We start from the raw sequence: 19,286 nt of genomic DNA on the forward strand, positions 1-19,286 counted from the left end.
AGCACATGGATAAAAAGCTGCTCGATTAAACATAGTTTTCACAAGCCAGGTTAAACTCCAAACAGATTTGTGCTTGTGCACTCCACCCCAGCAGCTTGAATAATCACCTGTAACATTGACATTGGGTCCGGTCATGCCAGTTTGTAATAGGATTTAAATAAATAAATGCTCCATAAGCAAATGTGGGCACCAATTTGCTTATAATGACTTTGTAGTAAGATCCAGTCCAGAAAGCTTTTGGCTAAGGCGCTGAAAGGTGAAGGTAATAGCCTTAGGTGAAGTTTCAGAGCTTTGATATGAAGAGTTGTAAGGCCGCGTTCATTAAAGCAGACTACTAAGTACTTGAAGTTAGGTACTCTTTCAATCTTTCTGGGTATTTATAATCCAAACTCCTATTTTGATTGTCTTTTTATCAAAGATTCAGATCTTAGTTTTTGATGTGTTGATACTGAGTTTGTTTAACTCACAGTATTCAGCCAGATATGTCAAGGCTCTGTGGAGACCAATTGAAGTTTGGTCCAGACGTACTGTATCATCAGCAAATTGTAACGTATGCACCCTCTTCCCTTGAAGTTTCGGTGGGAAACAGTTTACTAAGCTGAGGTGGTCATTCAAATCTGCAAGATACAAGTTGAAGAGTAAATGGGCCAAAATAGAACCTTGCTTAAGGCCACGGTTAATGTAAATCTTGGCAGAGTGGGCCCACTTGCTGGACATTCATACTTTGACCCATGTATTTGTATAAAGGCTCCTGATTGCATCCAATAATCGTGGAGGAATGTCTCATGTCATAAGCAGTGCATTACATGGGTACAAGTTATAGTTAGCTCAGGTAACTATGACTGCTGATTTTTTCTAGTTTTGTTGAAGTAAATTCAGGACCTAACAATAATGTCCCTGTAACCTATGAATTTTGTCAGCTAATTTCTAAGGTTGTTAAATTCTATTTTCTAACTATAACACCGCTGTAACCTTTGTTTTTTCAGTGAATATATGTGTGTGTGTATATACATATATAGGGTTTTTAGGGTGGGTAATGGTTATTGGGTGTCAATGGCAATTTTTAGGTTTTAGGGTGGGTATGGGTTTTGGGGTGGTAAGGGCATTTTTAGGTTTCAAGGTGGGTATGGGTTTTTGGGGTGGTAAGGTCACTTAATTTTTAGGTTTTAGGGTGGGTGTTAGTTTTGGGTGTAAATTGCATTTTTAAGTTTTAGAGTGGGTATGGGATTTAGGAAAGTAAGAGTATTTTTAGGGTTTAGGGTGGGTATGGGCTTTGGGGTGTAATGGCAATTTTTAGTTTTTAGTCTGGGTATGGATTTTTGGGTGGTAAGGGCATTTTTAGGTTTTAAGGTGGGTATTGGTTTTTTGGGGTGTTAAGGGCATTTCATTTTTAGGTTTTAGGGTGGGTGTGAGTTTTGGATGTAAAGGATATTTTTAGGTTTTAGGGTGGGTATGGGATTTAGGAAAGTAAGAGTATGTTTAGGGTTTATGGTGAGTATGGGCTTTGGGATGTAAGGCATTTTTAGGTTTCAAGGTGGGTATGGGTTTTGGGGTGGTAAGGGCATTTCATTTTTTGGTTTTAGGGTAGGTATTGTTTTGGGGTGTAACAGGCATTTTTAGGTTTTAGGGTGGGTATGGGATTTAGGAAGGGAAGGGTATTTTTCGGGTTTAGGGTGGGTATGGTTTTTGGGGTGTAAGGGCATTTTTAGGTTTTAGAGTGGGTATGGATTTTGGGGTGGTAAGGGTTTTTTATGTTTTTGGGTGGGTATAGGTTTTTGGATGGTAAGGGCTTTTTTTAGGTTTGAGGTTGGGTATGGGTCTGTAGTAGTAAGTGTTTTTTATGTTTTAGGGTGGGTGTGGGTTTTAGAGTAGTATGGGCATTTTTAGGCTTTAGGGTGGTTATGGATTTTGTGGTGGTAAGGGCATTTTTAGGTTTTAGGGTAGGTATGGGTTTTGACTTGGTAAGGGGTTTTAGGTTTTAGTGTGGATATGGGTTTTGGAGGAGTGGTAAGGAGTGTTGAGGGCTTAGGGTAGGTATTAGTTTTTAGTTGGCAAGGGAATTTCTAGTGTTTAGGGTCGGTAGGGTTTGTGGGTGGCAAGGTGTGTGTCTATATATGTATATATATATATATATATATATATATATATATATATATATAATAAATTTGCAAACAGTACTCCGCTCCAAACGGGCCCACTACCCTAGGAGGGTGGAGCATCAACCGGTGGCACACACGGCAATAATGTCAAATCAAAGGAAGAAATACGCTCACGCAGGAAGATGGAAGCAGGGATTTACTCCAAACACGACGTGTTTCGGCCGACTCTGCGGCCTTGATCAATTACCTTTTACTATGTATATGTCTTTATCAACCATACCGTTACATCAAAATTTTCATGGTAAAGGCATGCGTGGTAAAGGCATTTGCGTGGTAAAATACTTTTGTTGTAAGTGCATGCATGGTAATGACGCATGAGTTTTAATTTCCGCATTGTAAAGGCATGCGTGGTAATTGCATGCATGGTTCTGTTCTACAACTGGGGAGATCCTCGCCAACTCTCACATTCTGAAGGCAGGTATTAAACAGGGGTGATAAGAGGGTAATCCATTTGTCAAGTTATGCCTTTAAAATGCTTACAGGAAGGCCACTGGGATGAGGGGCCCCTGCAGAGTGAATTGCCGCCATGGCATCCTGGACCATTTCGTCCATAAAATGAATCACAGGACTGCTTGCAGGGCTAAGCATTTCATCAGAGTGGGACGGCTGAGAAGCCTTGTGAACAAAAGATTGGTCAACATATAATGTAGATGTATATGCTGACTAGTTAGCCATGGCGATATTAAACAGCTCCTCTTGTTTTTGCTCCCCATTCACCTTATGGACAAGATGCCACATTTTTTCAAAGTCCCTTGCTTTTACTGATGAGAAGATGGCTAATCATTGTGAATACAAATCTTGCAGTTTAAAAAAAAAAGACGTTTGCATCTCTTGCGTACTAATTGGATCTTTTCTCTCTGTGCTGGGTTAATTGAGTCCTTGCGTACTGCCCTTATGCATCTATTAAGCTCTCTTTTAAGCAATGATAGTTCATGGCTATTCGTCAGGCCAAAGTGTGTTGTGCGGGGCATCCATTGAGAAAGCTGCAATTTTGCAAAACATTTTACTAAAGCTCTGACCAGGATTCAGTTAGGATAGATGACTTATTTAAAGTAAGCTTGAAACATGATTTGAAAATTATTCTAGTTGGACAGCAAAGCACAAGAAAAGTCCTAACCAATTCAGAATAATAGAGAAATAGAGATTTCTTAATAAATAAAATTACATAAAAATTAGAAAAATCCAATAAGTAGAACCAGAGATATTACTTTTTAAAGCTTGAAAATAAAAATAGCACCAAAAAGCACAAAGTGCCACCTGCAGTTATCTGGTCATGGTAGACCAGGTCAAAGTCAAAAGTTATGGTCGAACAAGATGAAGGCTGGTCAGATACTGGGACCTGGGACCCAATGAAAAGTTTTACCTTTGGACTTCGTCTCTGGAATATAAGTGAAAACTCTTCAGCGGGCAAAGCAGCAGGTTGTGTCTGAAGAGTGCTTCATTCCATCATATAGCAGCTGGGTAAGGCCTTGGTGAAGCTGTTGACCTTTGCTGCAATAAATGTTAATTTCACGTCCAGAGAAGGTCCCTCACTGGCTGAATATTTTTCGTGTCTTCTCCCAGTAAAGATTTCTACCTTCAAACTTAGTCACTTTTTAGGAGGTTGCATTCTTCAAGTGGGAAAGGCTGCTGGCAGTAGTCAAAGAGGGCTCCTCGTCATCAGATAGCCACTGGATGGGGTCTCAATGAAGCTGTTCACTTGTGGAGGGAGAAAATTAACTTTCACGTCCAGTGAAGGTCCGTTGCTGGTCAAATGCTTTTCACGTCTATGCCTAGTGAAGATTTCTACCTTCAGACCTAATCACTTTTTTGGAGTTTAGATTCTTCCAGGGGGAAAAGGCTGGAGGCTGTAGTCAAAGAGGGCACCAGACATCAGATAGCTATTGGATGAGGTCGCAATAAAGTTGTGGGCATTTGACAGGAGAAATTTTTATTTCACGTCCAGAAAAGATCCCTTGCCGGATCAATACTTTTTGTATCTCCGGCCTATGAGTATTTCTTCCTTCAGACATAGTCACTTTTTTGGAATTTAGATTCTTCTTGTAGGGAAAGGCTGCAGGGTGTAGGCAAAGAGGGTTCCACATCACCTGATAGCTGCTGTATGAGGTTTCAATAATGGTGCAGACTTTTGATGGCAGAAATTTGAATTTCACGTCCAGAGAAGGTTCCTCACTAGCCAAATACATACGTCTTTGCATAATGAAGGTTTCTACTTTCTGATGTAGTCATTTTTTTGGGGGGGATTCTTTTAGCAGGGAAAGGCTGAGTCTCTAACCGAAGACGGCTCCCCAAGGCGGGACGCCTACTACGTGATGTCCTGCTAAATCAGATTTGTTTTTGCGCAGAATAATGACGCAGGAGAAACCTGATTCTTTTCCCCAGATGCGATGCACCTTTGTCAGATTGGCTTCACAGGTTTGTACTGGTCCCCCATCAGTTCTCAGAGCGAAAGTTGGCAAAAAGTTTCTTAAGTCTCAGGTTTCAGGAAGCTTTAGGAGGAGTACACTTTGATACCAGCCAAGGCTCAATAACCTTGGGGACTGCACTTGGAGGCCAAGACTCACTCCAGTAGAGCCCATCAGCAGGGTCCTGGGCAGCTGGAAATACTGGAAAAAAGCCTATTGGTGCTTGTTCAGTGCCTGTAACCCAAACAGGATGTTGACAACTCATCCTTACAGGCATCTCTGAGGTCCTGGGTTCAAGGCAAGCAACTTAAGTCTTTCTTCAGATTCTTTAGACAGCAGGATAGTCATTCTTCTATTTCTCAACAGGTCCAGAAGTGTTATGAGCAGGATGCTGGGAGTGCCACATTTATGTCCAGTGCCAGCCTGTGGGTGGAACTAATTCCTAGCCTCTACCTAACCAAGGGGGCATTTTGTCCAGGTTGGCAGGTTATAGTGCAGAGTTCTGTGGCCAACAAAAAACAGGTTCAGCAAGAGAATGCAAAAATCTTGGGTGACCCTGCCAAAAGGGTAAGTTTCTAATACCTGTTCTTGAATCTTCAACTACCTTCAGCAAGTTTTAATTCAAGTCTGTGATTTGAATGCTTCTGAATACACATAGTTCATTGTCTGAAACATAAGGAATACTCATTGATATTACCACTATTAGTATTATCGTTAGTTTTAGGCTGTTGTGACAATATGCATTCAGTTCTCCAACACTGACAATACGTTAATGCCATATGTGATTCAGGGTTTAAAGAAAGTCTGTAAAAATAGAGGATTTATTAGATCTTCTAGTGAATATGTGCAAAACAGTTTTTAATCCTGGAAGGATGACTCCATGAATGGGGTTTGTAAATCTTGGAAATATGACTCCGATACTAAGTGTGAATCAAAGCTAAGGGCCTGATTTCTAGATACAAAAAGAACAGATAATGGACAGAATGCTGAACAAATCAAACAATAACCCCCAGTCACAGATCTGGGCCTAAATCCATTGTTTTTTTGCTTGCCATGCCATTCCAGTCTGCCCCCAGCCATGTGCAACTCAGTCTTGACCCCGCTCTCCTTGGGAACAGTCCAGCCTGAATTACCAGGCCAGGTCCACCCAGGACAGAAAACAAGCATCCTGGGATGGTTTGGGGTTTTAACCCCTCATAAACCAGGCTAGCTTGAATCCAGTGGCAAAGCGAGCCCAGGACCCACATCTGGGCATACCCTTTCCACTTAGGACAGCACATGCAAAAACAACAGCTGATGGACAGAATGCTGAACAAATCAAACATTCACCCCAGTCACAGAAGTAGGCCTAAATCCATCATTTTGTCCAGTTTGAAGAAAGCCATACGAAGATCAGTCTTGACCCTGCCCCCCATGGAAACAGTCTGGCCGAAACTAACAGGCTAAGTCCTCCCTGGATCAGAAACAAGCATCCTGGGACCAGTTACAAGGTATGACCCCTCATCAGCCAGGCTAGCTTAAATCTATCGGCATAGCGAGCAAGGGACCCATGTCTGGGCATACACTTAGGGGGACAAATGCAAAAAGTACAGATAATGCATGGAATGGTAAATAAATCAAACATTCACCCTCAGTCATAGACCTTAGCCTGAATCCATAGCTTTTTTGCTCACCATGCCATTCCAGTTTGGACCCAGCCATATGCAAACATTTTTGACCCTGCTCCCAATGGGAACAGTCCAGCCCAAACTGCTAGGCCAGGTCCTCCCTGGACCAGAAACAAGCATTCTGGGACTGGTTATGGGGTACCACCCCTCATCAGCCAGGCTAGCTTGAATCCAGTGGCATAGCCAGCACGGGACGCTTCTGGGCACACCCATTGAAACGCCTCTATGGTGCAGAATAATGCAATGCAGGAAGTTGCTCTGTGTTACATTACTTGAGATTTATGAAGCCACGCAAGGTGGCCGTGCGTGGCTTTGTAAATCTCATTTTTCATTTGTGTTGCTCTTGCACCACATTGTGTGATGCACAAGCAATGCAAAGGGGATCATACATACGGCCATTAGTCTCTTATGCTTATTCAGAATATTTTTCTGAAACCAAGGTCCACGATAATTCTCAATGTAAGCACAAGGAATTCACAACTCCTGGTGGCAAGGTTCTGGCTGCAGCAAGTAAGTATAATGACTGCATAGAAAGGAATTCTCTGAAGCACAGGAAACGTTTATTCAATGGATCCAAAATTGCTGTCACCATTGTTAGTCTCAAAAGAGCACCATGGTGTCTTTATGTCACTTGCATGTTATAAATAGTGTAAGCAGTCCAGCTGTGAAGAGCTGCTATCTAGCTACTTGTCAAAACGGACATTTCATGTGGCGGTACGAGAAGAATGTTCAACATCACGCCCTATTCTTGCTGGAGTGCCTCAGGGATCAATTCTTGGACCATTCCTCTTTAACATATTCACAAACGATATCCCAACGGACTTAAAAAAGACTGATCTTGCTCTTTACGCCAACGATGTTGCAGTCATCTCCCAATCCTTCAGCGAAAAAGAAGTGGCTAAGAACCTTAAGAGATCACTCAGCAGACTCTCCGAATGGTACAGCGACTGGCAGATCACCCTGAACACAAGCAAAACTACAGCGACATTATTCACCAAAAAGGTGAACAGGAAGCATCCCCAGATACTACTCAATGGAGAGGAGATTAAATGGGAAAACAGCAGCTGCTATCTGGGGGTGACTCTGGATCACAAACTCAGCTGGAGGAAACACATAGAGATGACTTGCCAGAAAGCAACAACAAAACTGGCTGCATTGTACCCACTCCTGAAGACCAAGTCAATGCCTATGCAGAGCAAGGTACGTGCAATCACTGCAATAATTCGACCAACAATGACATACGCTTCACCAGTTTGGAGTGGCTGCTACCCGCAGTATCGGAAGGACCTGCAGAGACTGCAGAGCAAGGCCTTACGGATCGCAGCAGGTGCTCCTATCTTTGCAAGAACAGCAGACCTCCACAGAGACCTAAGCGTTGAGATGCTGGATGACCATCTCCGTAAACTCAACGAGGCATTCTACAAAGGATTGGATCAAAAAGAAAATCCACTGATCAGGAAACTTGCTGACATTTCAGCAAACCCATTTGACCGCTACCCGCGACCCATCACAGCGCTAACCTTGTGAAACTGAAAACAGCAACTCGGCATCCAAACCCCATCACTGCCTGAAGGCTGCAGCCTAGGCAGGAATCCAAAACAAATCACTGCCAGAAGGCATCTTGAAAAACAAAGTCAAGACTCTGGGAAAAAACTTGCTGAGAATCCTGCAAACCCGCTAGACCGCTATCTGCGACTCATCACAGTGCTGACCTTGTGAACAAACTTCAATTGTGACAAAGTGTCACACACCAATAAGAAAATCGAAACAGCGCCTAAAAAATAACTCAAAATGAATATGGAGTAATGAGGCAGATGCCTCGGTATCCAAAAACTCATCACTGTCAGAAGGCATCTGACAGACGAAGACAAGTAAACTCGGCTGTGAAGCTTCACACCAAGTGTTGCCCACACTCTGCATGCATTACTGATGACATAAAGGCAAAATAAAAAGCAACCTACTGCGCCACCAAGGACATAAAACAGCGGAAGTGAAATGTTTTATGATGGTTCTTTGTAGGTGATTGCCAGCTGCTGACTGCTGCTCTGGTTCCAATCCCTTGTCTCTTCAGCCCCGCCCACAAGGTGAAGCGTTGGAATGCCAGACTCGTCCAGCGCCGAACAAATGACACCAGGGCGTGCTCCTCTACCGCACGCTGCCCGTTTTATTTGCTCTGGGAGCTTTTCTTTCACTCTTCACTTGAAACCGTGCCACTTCCCCATACAGTCACTCACTGTGCAGAAGGCGTTTCTTCCAATAAGTGGTTCTCCTTGCGTGTTGTGCGTTGAAAGCACAGCCACCTCCTGAAGATTTCTTGTTTTTTTCCCTCAGGCGGTAAAGAGAATGTCGGGTTAATCGACAGTCAGAGCTGCATTTTTACAGCAATATATTTTTTGCCATTTTTCATCATTTAAATGTAATACATATTAAGAAAATGTTTAATTTTAGCACTCTTGGTTTTCTAGGAGATAGACATAACATAAGCCACGCAACTAAAAACAGATCAACCAATACATTAAAATAAGTTCCTATAAATTATTATATTAATATCAATGTCTTGATTTTATACACCGCCTGATATCAAATATATCACAGCTGATGGCCTTTCTAACTTACTAGTATTACCCAATGTAATGGTTCGCAAGGTATCGACCTCTGAAGGTTAGAAGGCTTAATTGGTCTGTAGTAATATTATTTATTATTTCCCTAACACGAACTATTGCACGGAATTTGTCTAAAAAGCTCAGTTACCTAGAGGCTAAGGAAAGGGTGATAAAACAAATGTATATGCAATAGGTAATCAGGTATGTTTATAAACTAAACCTGTGTGACTTTAATATTCTGTGCTCATTAATTGTTACTCTTTATTTTTTTATATAAAATGGGGTTGTGTTCCATTTGATTTGAAAGTTTCACAAAAACTTTAAACTTTAAATCTTCTGTTTTCTTTTCTAATTATTCAGCTCGCAGAATTATATGAATCTTCAATCTTAGGGAAATACTACATGAAAACTGTTGTTTCTGCATTCAGGTAAGTCACTAATGCACTTTTACTTGCATATTCCAAATATGCTCAATGGCGGCCTTCTGGGCTTTATTATAGCGCTGTGCCTGAATTCTGTTTTCCATATGTCAAGAGTAAAATGCATAGAAAAGGAAGCACATTTTATACAGCGGGTCATATGAATCCCAAAAGAGAGACACCTCTGCCCAAATTTGCTAATGACAAATTGACACAAAGTGATACAAATAGACACATTGGTAGTTGCTTTCAAACTCAAAAGGTATTTTGGGCTGAAAAAGTGGCTTTATACCAGCACAAAAAAAACACTTTGTTCTCCTTTGCATCGCTTTGCATTAAGGAGGCATTACTGGGGCATTATATGGGTGGATCACCACAAATACTCATAGATTTTGGGGCAAAATCTGATCTTCTACATTACCCAAAACGGGCCATGCATCGAAAAACTAACACCCACTTGAAGCGGCGTTATCAGTAGCAAATGTTTTTCATTACTGAAAAAAACAGGCACTGCATGTGTGCTGAAAGCACAACTCACAATCAATGCGCGGCATCTTTCTGAAACGGTGTTATGCATAGGAATTTCTACTGGAAGCTTTGGCAGGCGATGGGATATGATAAAGATGGAATAAGCATCAGGAGCTCCCTACTACCACATTTGGCTCTAAACATGCGTACGCTTCTAGTGCAAATCCTATGCTAGACAGTGCAAATACCTTTGCATAGTGGTGCATGGCTGTGCATCACTCAAGGCAGCCTATTTATCATACAGTCGCGGGGATGTTAGCAGCAGAAGGCCCACCATAATGGATATGGTTTTGTACTGTTTTCGCCCTTTCATAATGCAGTGCAGCAGATGTTGTTCTTGTGTTACTTTCCATGAAAAAATAGTAAATCTGCTCCCTCTTGCCTAAGGATAGTCCAACTCTGTGATGCATGTTTTCCTGCTTCAAACAAGGATTTCTTGCTTCTGTTTATATTTGGCCCAATTTGCAAATTCCCTGCTGATTTGTTTATATTAGTTTGGTAAGCTTGTCTGTCGATATGTCACTTAGCCTGAAATAGGTGTTGCTCTAATCCATGTTTGATGAAAACATTTAAATATAGAATAAAAAATTATTGTATTCTTGATACTTGAAAATGTTAAGAGTCAGGACCGTGAAAGCATATCAGTTTCCAAATGGATGAGGTAACATATGGATATATGTGTACATAGGTGAAACACACAGAAACAGAATACCTCAATATGTGTATTTCAGCTCCGACTCAGACAAGAGTGAGTGAAAAGGAAAAATCTAACTTTTATTTGTCAGAATACACTTTCAGTACTATGACACACCACAGTACCTGGCACAAAACAGCAAAGAAGTACTGAGACCCTCACAGGCAGAATTGTACCCAAAGAAGAAAAAAATACACATTGTGGTTTCTTTTAAAAAAAACAATGAGGGCCTCACTCAACAAGATGACATGGTTCATCATCCAGCCCCTCCTCATGCGGTGACATGAAGCTTCTCAATGTGGTGACATCAAGCTACACATGGTGGGTTCCCCAAGTAGCAATTTACAGAGAAGTGAATTGTGTTCCATCCATACACTCAAATCCCCTGAGGAAGCAGAAGTTATGCTGTCAAATGTGTAAGAGAGGCAACATGAAAATACTTTATTGATCCCCCTATTCATGTGAATGAATCTGTACACTGCAGGACCGCAATTTAGGGTAAACATATTTTTGCCTATTCTCACTGGCTATAAGAACTCTGGAGCATTCATCATGACAGGCGGTCCCCTAAAACTCTAAAAGGAACTCTTCAGTAAGTGAATAGTCAATCAGTCAGTTGGGGATAGGTATGCCATGCCTGTTTGAGGGGCCCATATTGGAAATTTTGATCCATGGAAGAGAAATTCATAAGGAATTTCATCACTACTTGTTTTATCATTGATTATGGCCCAACAAAATGGCTGTGGTTTTGTATCAAATAGTTTAGTCTAAAATGTAGGGCCTGATTTAGAGTTTGGAGTACGGAGTAATGTCCATCAGGGTGAAAGAGTAAATTACTCCATCACCCTAATGGACATTCCCTCGCCCAAATCTAGAGATGTTCCCTAACACCACTGACATCTCCTAACATTGCAAGATTTGCCGTCATGGCGATTACTACCAATGTTGTAAAAGTTTGATGGATAGATCCATCAAACCAGGTGTCTGTGCCTCAAACGTTTACATAGTTTTATTTTTTTCAAAAACAAACTCCCAAAGTGGGAGTTTTTTTGGGGAATAATAAAAAATGACCCGCCAAATCATGGGAGTTTCATCCCATACAGTGGGGATAATTTGTTTTATTTTTACTGTCTATCTTCATAAAACCTGGGAGTGATGGACAGCAAAAAAAAAAAAAAAAATCAGACAGTCCAGTTTTAATTGGGAGAAAGCCAGATGGATAAGGATAACCTCCAATAGTTGTACACTGTTAGGGTTACAGAGGAATCTGTCAGCGATGGCGCTATCATTAGCATACTGTTGCTCTCCCTACCTTTAAATCGGATAGGGGACCATGACCTTGGAGTAAGGGTAGAAAAAGACGAATTCATTTTATGAGTGATAACACTGACACAGGCATGGTTTTTATTCAGCATGGGAACTGTTTCACATTCTTTCTATGTTCTAAACCTAGGTTTATCTCCTGCATGAAACACTGATGGTTCACCCTGACTACTAGCTACTAGCTACTAGCTAGAAGGCAGGATGACATCCTTTGAGCTCCTCCTAAGAAGAAAGGTGAAATCCTGAAGTTTGTGGCTGTTCGTGACTGCAAATGTTACCATTTGCATCAAGGCTCTGCAGCCTGTGACAACCAACAATGTGATGCTCTGATGAACCAGACTCTTCGCACTAAAGCAAACACCAGTGATGACCAGCAACAGGAGATCAGAGCTTTGTTCTACATCAATGACAGCCTGCAATGAACGCCAACAAGAAGCTCCAGCAAAAACTTTGAGTGACACCCAGCCTGCCCTTCGCTCTACAGCAATGGCCATCCTTGACGCTGTTGTAGCTACTCTCAGCCCCCGCCACCACAAACAGATCTCTTTATGCTGGACTTTGAGAAGGTTATTTTTTCAAAGGGACTCACCTGGTCCCTTTCTTTAGCCTATGCTCCCTTATAGTTGGCTTGAACTTCCGACTTTCCATTGGTCTAGCGCTTATTGATTTTAGGCGCTATTTTCTACCTAAAACTTTAAAATTGCAAATGTCCTGTTTTACTGATTACATTTTTTCACTCTGGTATCCTTTTATTTATTAAAATATACTCTAATTTTGTACATTATTTGTGTTTTTTTTTTAAACAGATTTTATTGCATTTTCAATTGGCCAAATACATCCTGAATGGGACTTTGCATAGTATTTATATAGAAAGCATCAACGTGTACAATAACAACTAATATTTGCTAGGATCACCCTCATCATGGATCTATCGGTAGTAGCAGCCCATACAAAGGGTCAGTTGCAGGTAGCTAGCATGAGTATCCTGTACTGGGTGGGCTTAATCAAATAACAAACAATCCCCATAGAATACCCCCGTGTGGTGTGTCCTATGGTAGGACTGCTTTAATAGTAACATCCATGGTTGTGATGTTCTAAAGGGAAATCGTTCAACAGTGTATAGTGATGTGTGGTTCGCAGTATGTAGGAATCCAAGGTATCATCCATGTGAAACAATCATTGGAAGGTAAGAGGTTTTCCTCTGCAGTGTAAATAATATGAACAGCATAGGGGACACTTTAGCTGTCGTCAGATGGCTGACCATCTGGGTCACTCAAAGAATCCACCAGAGTCTCCCAGGCCCGAGCCATGTCAATAGGGCCCCATCCTCTCTTAGCATCTCAGAGCCTTACCATTTACTGAACTCTATTCTCTACATTGACGTGCGGGGCCTCTCGGGCACTTCCAGCTCCAGGCTATGTCCGTCTTGATGAGAATTAAGGCTGGGTATTGAAAGCAACTAGTAGCCTTATTCTTAGCTGTGTGAGGAAATCAGCCCAGGAAACAGCACTTCGTTATACATGGGACCTCTCGCTCAATAATAGCAGACCTTGTCCCCGTGATGTCACCCCAGAAGGTGGATAACACAGGACGACCCCAAAACATATGATGAAACTCTGCCCCACCTTCTCCACACCTGGCACATTTCGCATCTGCCAATTGATAATACCTGCTTACCTTCCCTGTAGGTAATATATGACCTATGTAATACATACAGATTGATAGGTTTGAACCTTGCATCCCTAGATGCTTTTGTCGTGTTGTACAAGATGTCTTTCCAGTCTCTGTCTCCTATAGCCGTGTAACGATCTGTCTCCCAATGTCTTTCAGGGAAGTCAGCAGGTCTGTAATGTCTCCTCGTAATCATCTATATAGAGAGGTGACCACTGTATGTGTCCCCGAGGCATTCAGCACATACTGGTAACAACTGCCTGTTATGGTTCTGCCATCCAGACTTCCAGTGCTTGTAAATGGCTGTAGTGAGTGCACTGTGTAGAAGGAAGTGGCAGCGGAATAGGTCACATCTGGGGTGAAACTCCTCGAAGGCGAGGAGCACCTCATCCTTGAAAGTGTTCCTACTGTGGTCACCCCTGCCTCTCGCCACGTCGTTAGTCCACCCCTATTTTCACCATTGGGTAGCTCCTCAAGAAATCCTATTTGTATATCCGGGGAATATGGGGACCGTATTCATGACTTACGGAGGCTTCCTGCCCAGCATGATTGCAAAACTTGAAACTCAGCAGTGTCATCGGCTCCAGCGGTCAGAAAACTGAGAAGAGCCCTTGCCAGCCTAGCGATCCCAGGGGCAGCGAGAGGTATGTCCCTGCCCGGTATGGGTCTTCTTGCCACTCATTGCATAAGCCACTGCAATTGAGCCACCAAATAGTAGGTTTCAAAGTCAGAGACCGCCCTCAGTCATTGGTCGTTGAAACATTGCTAAGGCTACCTTCCAACTGCTAAGGCTACCTTCCTATGGCCTGAATCCCAAAGGAAACTCGTGACTACTTTGTCAATGTTCCCAAAATATGACCTAGGGATCCAGACTGGGAGCATCACAAAGAAGTATAGTAGCCAGGGAAGATCCACCATCTTCAACAACGCCACTCTTCCCGCCACAGACAGCGGTAGTGTCTCCCAAATGGTAGTACTAGCCCAGAGGGACCTAATAACTTTTCCTATATTTCCTTCAAGCAGGTCAGCTGAGTCATGATATATGTTGACTTCTAGGTATTGGAGGGGACTGGGTTCCCAGAAAAGGGACCCCAACTCCTCTGGGGGTTTCTGGATGCCTTACTAGGAAACAAGCATTATTTGCACCAGTTAACTCAGAGTCTGAATAGGGATCCGAAGTGTTCCAACATAGTGGGAGTGTCCCTCAGGTTATCCTGATCATCACAGAAGAGGAGGAATAAGTCATTTGCATACAATGCGATGTAAAACATATGATCCTCCGTCTCAGGGACCTGATACGCAGCTCCCATCCGGGCGTAGGATGCCAAGTTCTCCATAGCCAGGGTAAACAGTAGAGGGGGCAACCCTGCCTACTCAATATATCTCTGAGATTGTCCGTTCGGCACGGACCCTAGCCGATGGATCTGTGTAGAGCAGCAAAGACATCCTGGCCCAACGCCAACTGCACCACAATGCTATAAAGAAAGAGCCGTTCCAGGCTATCAGGGGCTTTCTCCATGTCCACCACTAAAATTGCCACCCTTGTTTTGTCATAAGTATCAGCTACGAAAATCGTGCATTGTTGAGCTGTATTATGGCCTGGTATGAAGTCCACCTTGTCCTAATGGATAAGAGTGGACATATGGGATATAAGTCATGTGGCCAGGATTTTGCTCAGTATTTTATAAACACTGTTTCACATTTTTAGCAGCCAATAGGCTTGTTTACCATGTGGCTCTTTCCCCAGTTTTAAAAGGGATATTATCAGGGATTCGCGAGTGGATTGTTGGAAGAGTCCTGTTGTTTTGGCAGCATTATACATGTCTGTTATATTGGGGGCTAAAGTCTCAGTGTATGTGCCGTAGAACTCTAAGGGGAGCCGGTCAGTTCCAGGCGTCGTGTTCTGAGCCACGGTCTTAATAGCGGCCCGGACTTCTTGGGTGGTGATTTCGTCCACTCGGGCCTCCACACATTCTCGAGAAAGTATTGGGAGATGCAAAGCGACCAGGAAGGCTTCTATTTGCACCAAAAGGGGTCCCGCGCTCTTACTACACAGTTGAGTGTAATACGCATTGAATTTGTTGTTCATATCTTCCTGGCGGTACACCCTGGAGCCGTCTTTTGTGACCAGCTCCACAATTACCAATCTTCACTTAGCCAGCCATGCAAGTAGGAGACCGGTGTGGTCTCTCTCTGCATTAGCTGGTGCCATATAGTTTCGGTAATCAAAGCAGTGCGATCGTTCAAACTTTTGGCCACTTTTTCTTTTGCATTAAGGTCAGGCTGCAATTCTGCGTGGCCCAGGTGGCCCATTTCACATGTTTTTAGTATTCCTTCAGCATCCAAAGTCTCCAGAAGAAGAGTTTCCCAGATTCCCACCTCTTCTGAGATGTACCTAACCCTAAGTACTACCTTAAAAGCATCCCATTCCGATAAAGGGGATGCAGTGGTCTCTGTATTGTCCTCAAAATATTGATTAATGCCTGCGCCTATTGTTTCTCAGAAGACAGGGTCCTCCAGGGCCTCTAGTCACAGATGCCAGATCGGTATACAGGGGCACCCACTTTAGCTCCATCAGGAGGGGATTATGATCAGAAATGCTAAAGGAGAGGTATTCAGCAGTGTGGACCTGTGCATGGACATCCTGGCTGCAGCAAAGGGCATCCAGCCTCATGTGGAGATCATGCAGGCTGGTAAACAAGGAGTAATCAAGGTTTCGTAGATGGTGAAGTCGCCAGGAGTCAACTAGTCCCCATTCTGCTTGCCAGTTTGCAAACGTCCAAGCTACTATTGTGATCTGCACTTCCCAAAGAGGTGGGTGAGAGTGGTACAGGTTCAAGTCTGCTACACAGTTATAATCCCTACCCAAAATGACCCTATCAAATGAGGGGCTAATACACAAGATAATTCCACAAAGAAATGCACTTGATCCACATTGGGACCACATATGCTGTCCAGGATAATGTCTCGGCCATCAAGACGCCCCGTAACAACCACATACCAACCAGCAAGGTCAATCACGTAGCCAGTGTGCTGAAAAGGGAATCCTGTCTGAATCCAAATTAGCACTTCTCGCACCTAAGTTGAGCATGTCATGTAATAAACCTATCCCCGCCAGCTGTGCTGCATTGCCCAACTCAGCACAGATGGCACAGATAACTCCTTAGCAATTAAATGTGTTTCTTAAAGGAGCGCAATCTGCACCCCCATCAATACTGCAGATACAAGTAGACTTTGTACTTCTTGGCTATAGAGTGCACCCACTGGATGTTCCAAGTGAGGATGTTATATGTCATGAGGGTTGCCATAATGTGATTGTGTGATAGAGACTGGGGCCACCCTCTGATACTGGAAACATGTATCAGAACCTGATCCCCAAGCCCCCCCTAAATTCCCCCACCCCAGGACAAGTAGGCCAACTTCCCTCATTCAAACATTCGTATCTCAACCAAGTTGTAGTGGGAGTACCCACAAAGTGTCTAATTGAGGGTGTCAGTGGCAAGCAAGTCATGCCCCTCCCAGTCAACCCCCACCCACTGGCAGCAGTGTGTATGCAACAGACCCGTTACGTTATCTGTGACAGGTGTATCATCATAGTCGGTCAGAGAAAAGTTAACTCTTCCGGTAACATATCAGGTAAAGGAATCCCTGCAACTAACTGTAGTAGTTATAGGACAATACTATGCCACATCCCTTTGTGTTAAAACAAATCATCTGCTATGCGTGATGTGACCCTAGGTAATTCATTGTCTGATAGACCAGATAAGCTGTCATTACCGGAGAGAGCAGAGTCTCAAGCATCGTCCGCCACCATCAAAGTAGGCATGCCCCCTCCTTCTCTGCTCATTACTGCTACAGTCTCCACTGCCCATTGCTGATCCCTGTGGGCATCTGCACCCGATGGGGTGCAGCCCCAATGGTTCTGCTTGAGTTTCTTCTTTGTCCTCTCTCATGGTCAAGCCTCCCCCAGGGACGCTCCCGGCTGGGGCTGGTGTGTGCCTGCATATCTAACTAGTCCTACACTTCCAGATGCGCACCTTCCAGGGTCGCCACACGTAAACGATCGGGAAACAGCATGGAATAATGAAGGCCTAGTTGAGCAAGTTGTCTTTTAGCTTCTGTGAATTCTGCTCACTGTTTTTGAATGGCTTTGGTTCAGTCCAGAAAAATCATTACTTTCTGATTGTCTATGAGAATGTCTCCTTTTGCTGTGGCACAGGTCACTATTTGATTGAGGTCCCAGTAATTGAGAAGTCTAGCCACTGTGGGATGTGGTGGCACCCCTGTAGTTGGTGATCGGGTAGGGACCCTGTGGGCTTGCTCCAATGCATACAAGGGGGAAAGGCCCTTTGGGGCCATCTTCTCTTGAAGCCATTTCTCCAGGAAAGTCAGGGCATTCCTCCCTTCCATGCATTCTGGAAGACCAAGTACTCGTATGTTGTTCCTCCACGATCTATTTTCACTGTCCTCTTCTCGGAGCTCCAGCACACATACTTTATTTTCCATGAAAGTAATTCTGTTGTGGTAGCAGTGATGGCCTGAAGGATGTCCTGGAGGGTGGGTCCCAGGGCTGGTTCTACTGGAGGTAACACTAGTATTTTCAAGGCAGTCTCTCCCCACGCCAGGGTGCTTGCATCTAAATCCCATTTCCTCTACGCCTTTCTCATTGTTAGTAAGGGACAGCCCTCGGGCTTCGTTGGCTGGCATTGGGGATCTTCTTTTCCTAGCGCATTGGTAGCCCCTGCTCTGAAAGAACAACAAGTGCCTCACAATGGGCTTCTGAGTGCAGTGAGGTCTTCAGTGCTGGGTCGCTCAGTGGCTCATGGGAGCCCGTTGCCCCTCCTCTTTAAATCGGTGGGGGGGCACCCTTAGTGCTTCTCTGCTTTGATCAGTGGTATTGCTGCTCCTGTATGCCCTCTTCCGAGTCTGCCAGTGGATGCTTTAATGTCATCGCAATAGCCGGGCCACACAGCACGAACTATCTCTGTAGTGCTACTGGGCACAGATCACCTGCAGGGAGCTTCCAGACTTAGGGTGCAGCAGTAGTACAGGTGGGCCCCCAAGGTCCAGCTCAGTCATGGATGGCAGCTGTGAGTGTGTGAAGGGGGGCCTGTCCCATTGCACACATGCAACAGTGATTTCTTCCTCCTTACAGTAGCCGAGTTCCTGGCATCAAGAAGCCTGGTAGTTCCCTCAATATGATTGTGTCACAGTGGGTGGTGCAGACTACACTTTATTCCTGGCTTCTTCGCTAATGCAGGGGTTATGACACCCAGGGCCAGAGGAGTCACCCAATAGTGCCAGATATCCAGAGGAGAGTTGTACCTCTCACCAAATGTGGATTTTTCTCCTTCCGCCCTGTCATAGAAACAGAAATATTGCCCCCTGTTTGTGAAAGCACAGCCAGTCCGCTCACCTCATACAACCCATGTAGCATGGCTGTAGTGCGGGCACTTGAATTGTTGCCCCTCGACCTTGCTCTCCTGGGGGGAGGGGTTCTCATCATGATGCCCTGTGGATGCCGCATGGCCATATTTGTGGGCCGTTACTTGCCCCCTGCTGCTTGTAAGTGCTGAGTTTCAGAGTTCACCATGTTAGCTGGGGTCTCCAGGTTCACAAAGCACAAGGGATCCGGCTCAGCTCTCCGTCCCTCTGTTCTGTAATCAGTTCAGGTGCATCCCGGGGCTCCATGTGGACGGCCACCCTGGGTGCCGCCATCTTGGATCTCCACTGGTGATCTGCTTCAAGCAGCCAAAACTGCAGTTTCCCCCCCCCCCCCGGCATTAAGGGAGTTTCTGTAGGGAGGTGTCCAGTCAG

General features: G+C 44.0%; 1 protein-coding gene across 1 annotated transcript in view; it reads left to right on the top strand.

The window, feature by feature from the left end:
* LOC138249086 (suppressor of tumorigenicity 14 protein homolog) overlaps nucleotides 1-19,286 on the top strand; it is a 605,612-nt gene that overhangs the window by 167,996 nt on the left and 418,330 nt on the right. The window contains exon 4 of the mRNA XM_069203127.1: nucleotides 9,195-9,262. Coding sequence (XP_069059228.1) covers nucleotides 9,195-9,262 — 68 coding nt within the window. The remainder of the gene's footprint in view (nucleotides 1-9,194; nucleotides 9,263-19,286) is intronic.

The sequence above is a fragment of the Pleurodeles waltl genome, chromosome 8 (genome assembly GCF_031143425.1).
Source record: "Pleurodeles waltl isolate 20211129_DDA chromosome 8, aPleWal1.hap1.20221129, whole genome shotgun sequence".
NCBI lineage: Eukaryota > Metazoa > Chordata > Amphibia > Caudata > Salamandridae > Pleurodeles > Pleurodeles waltl.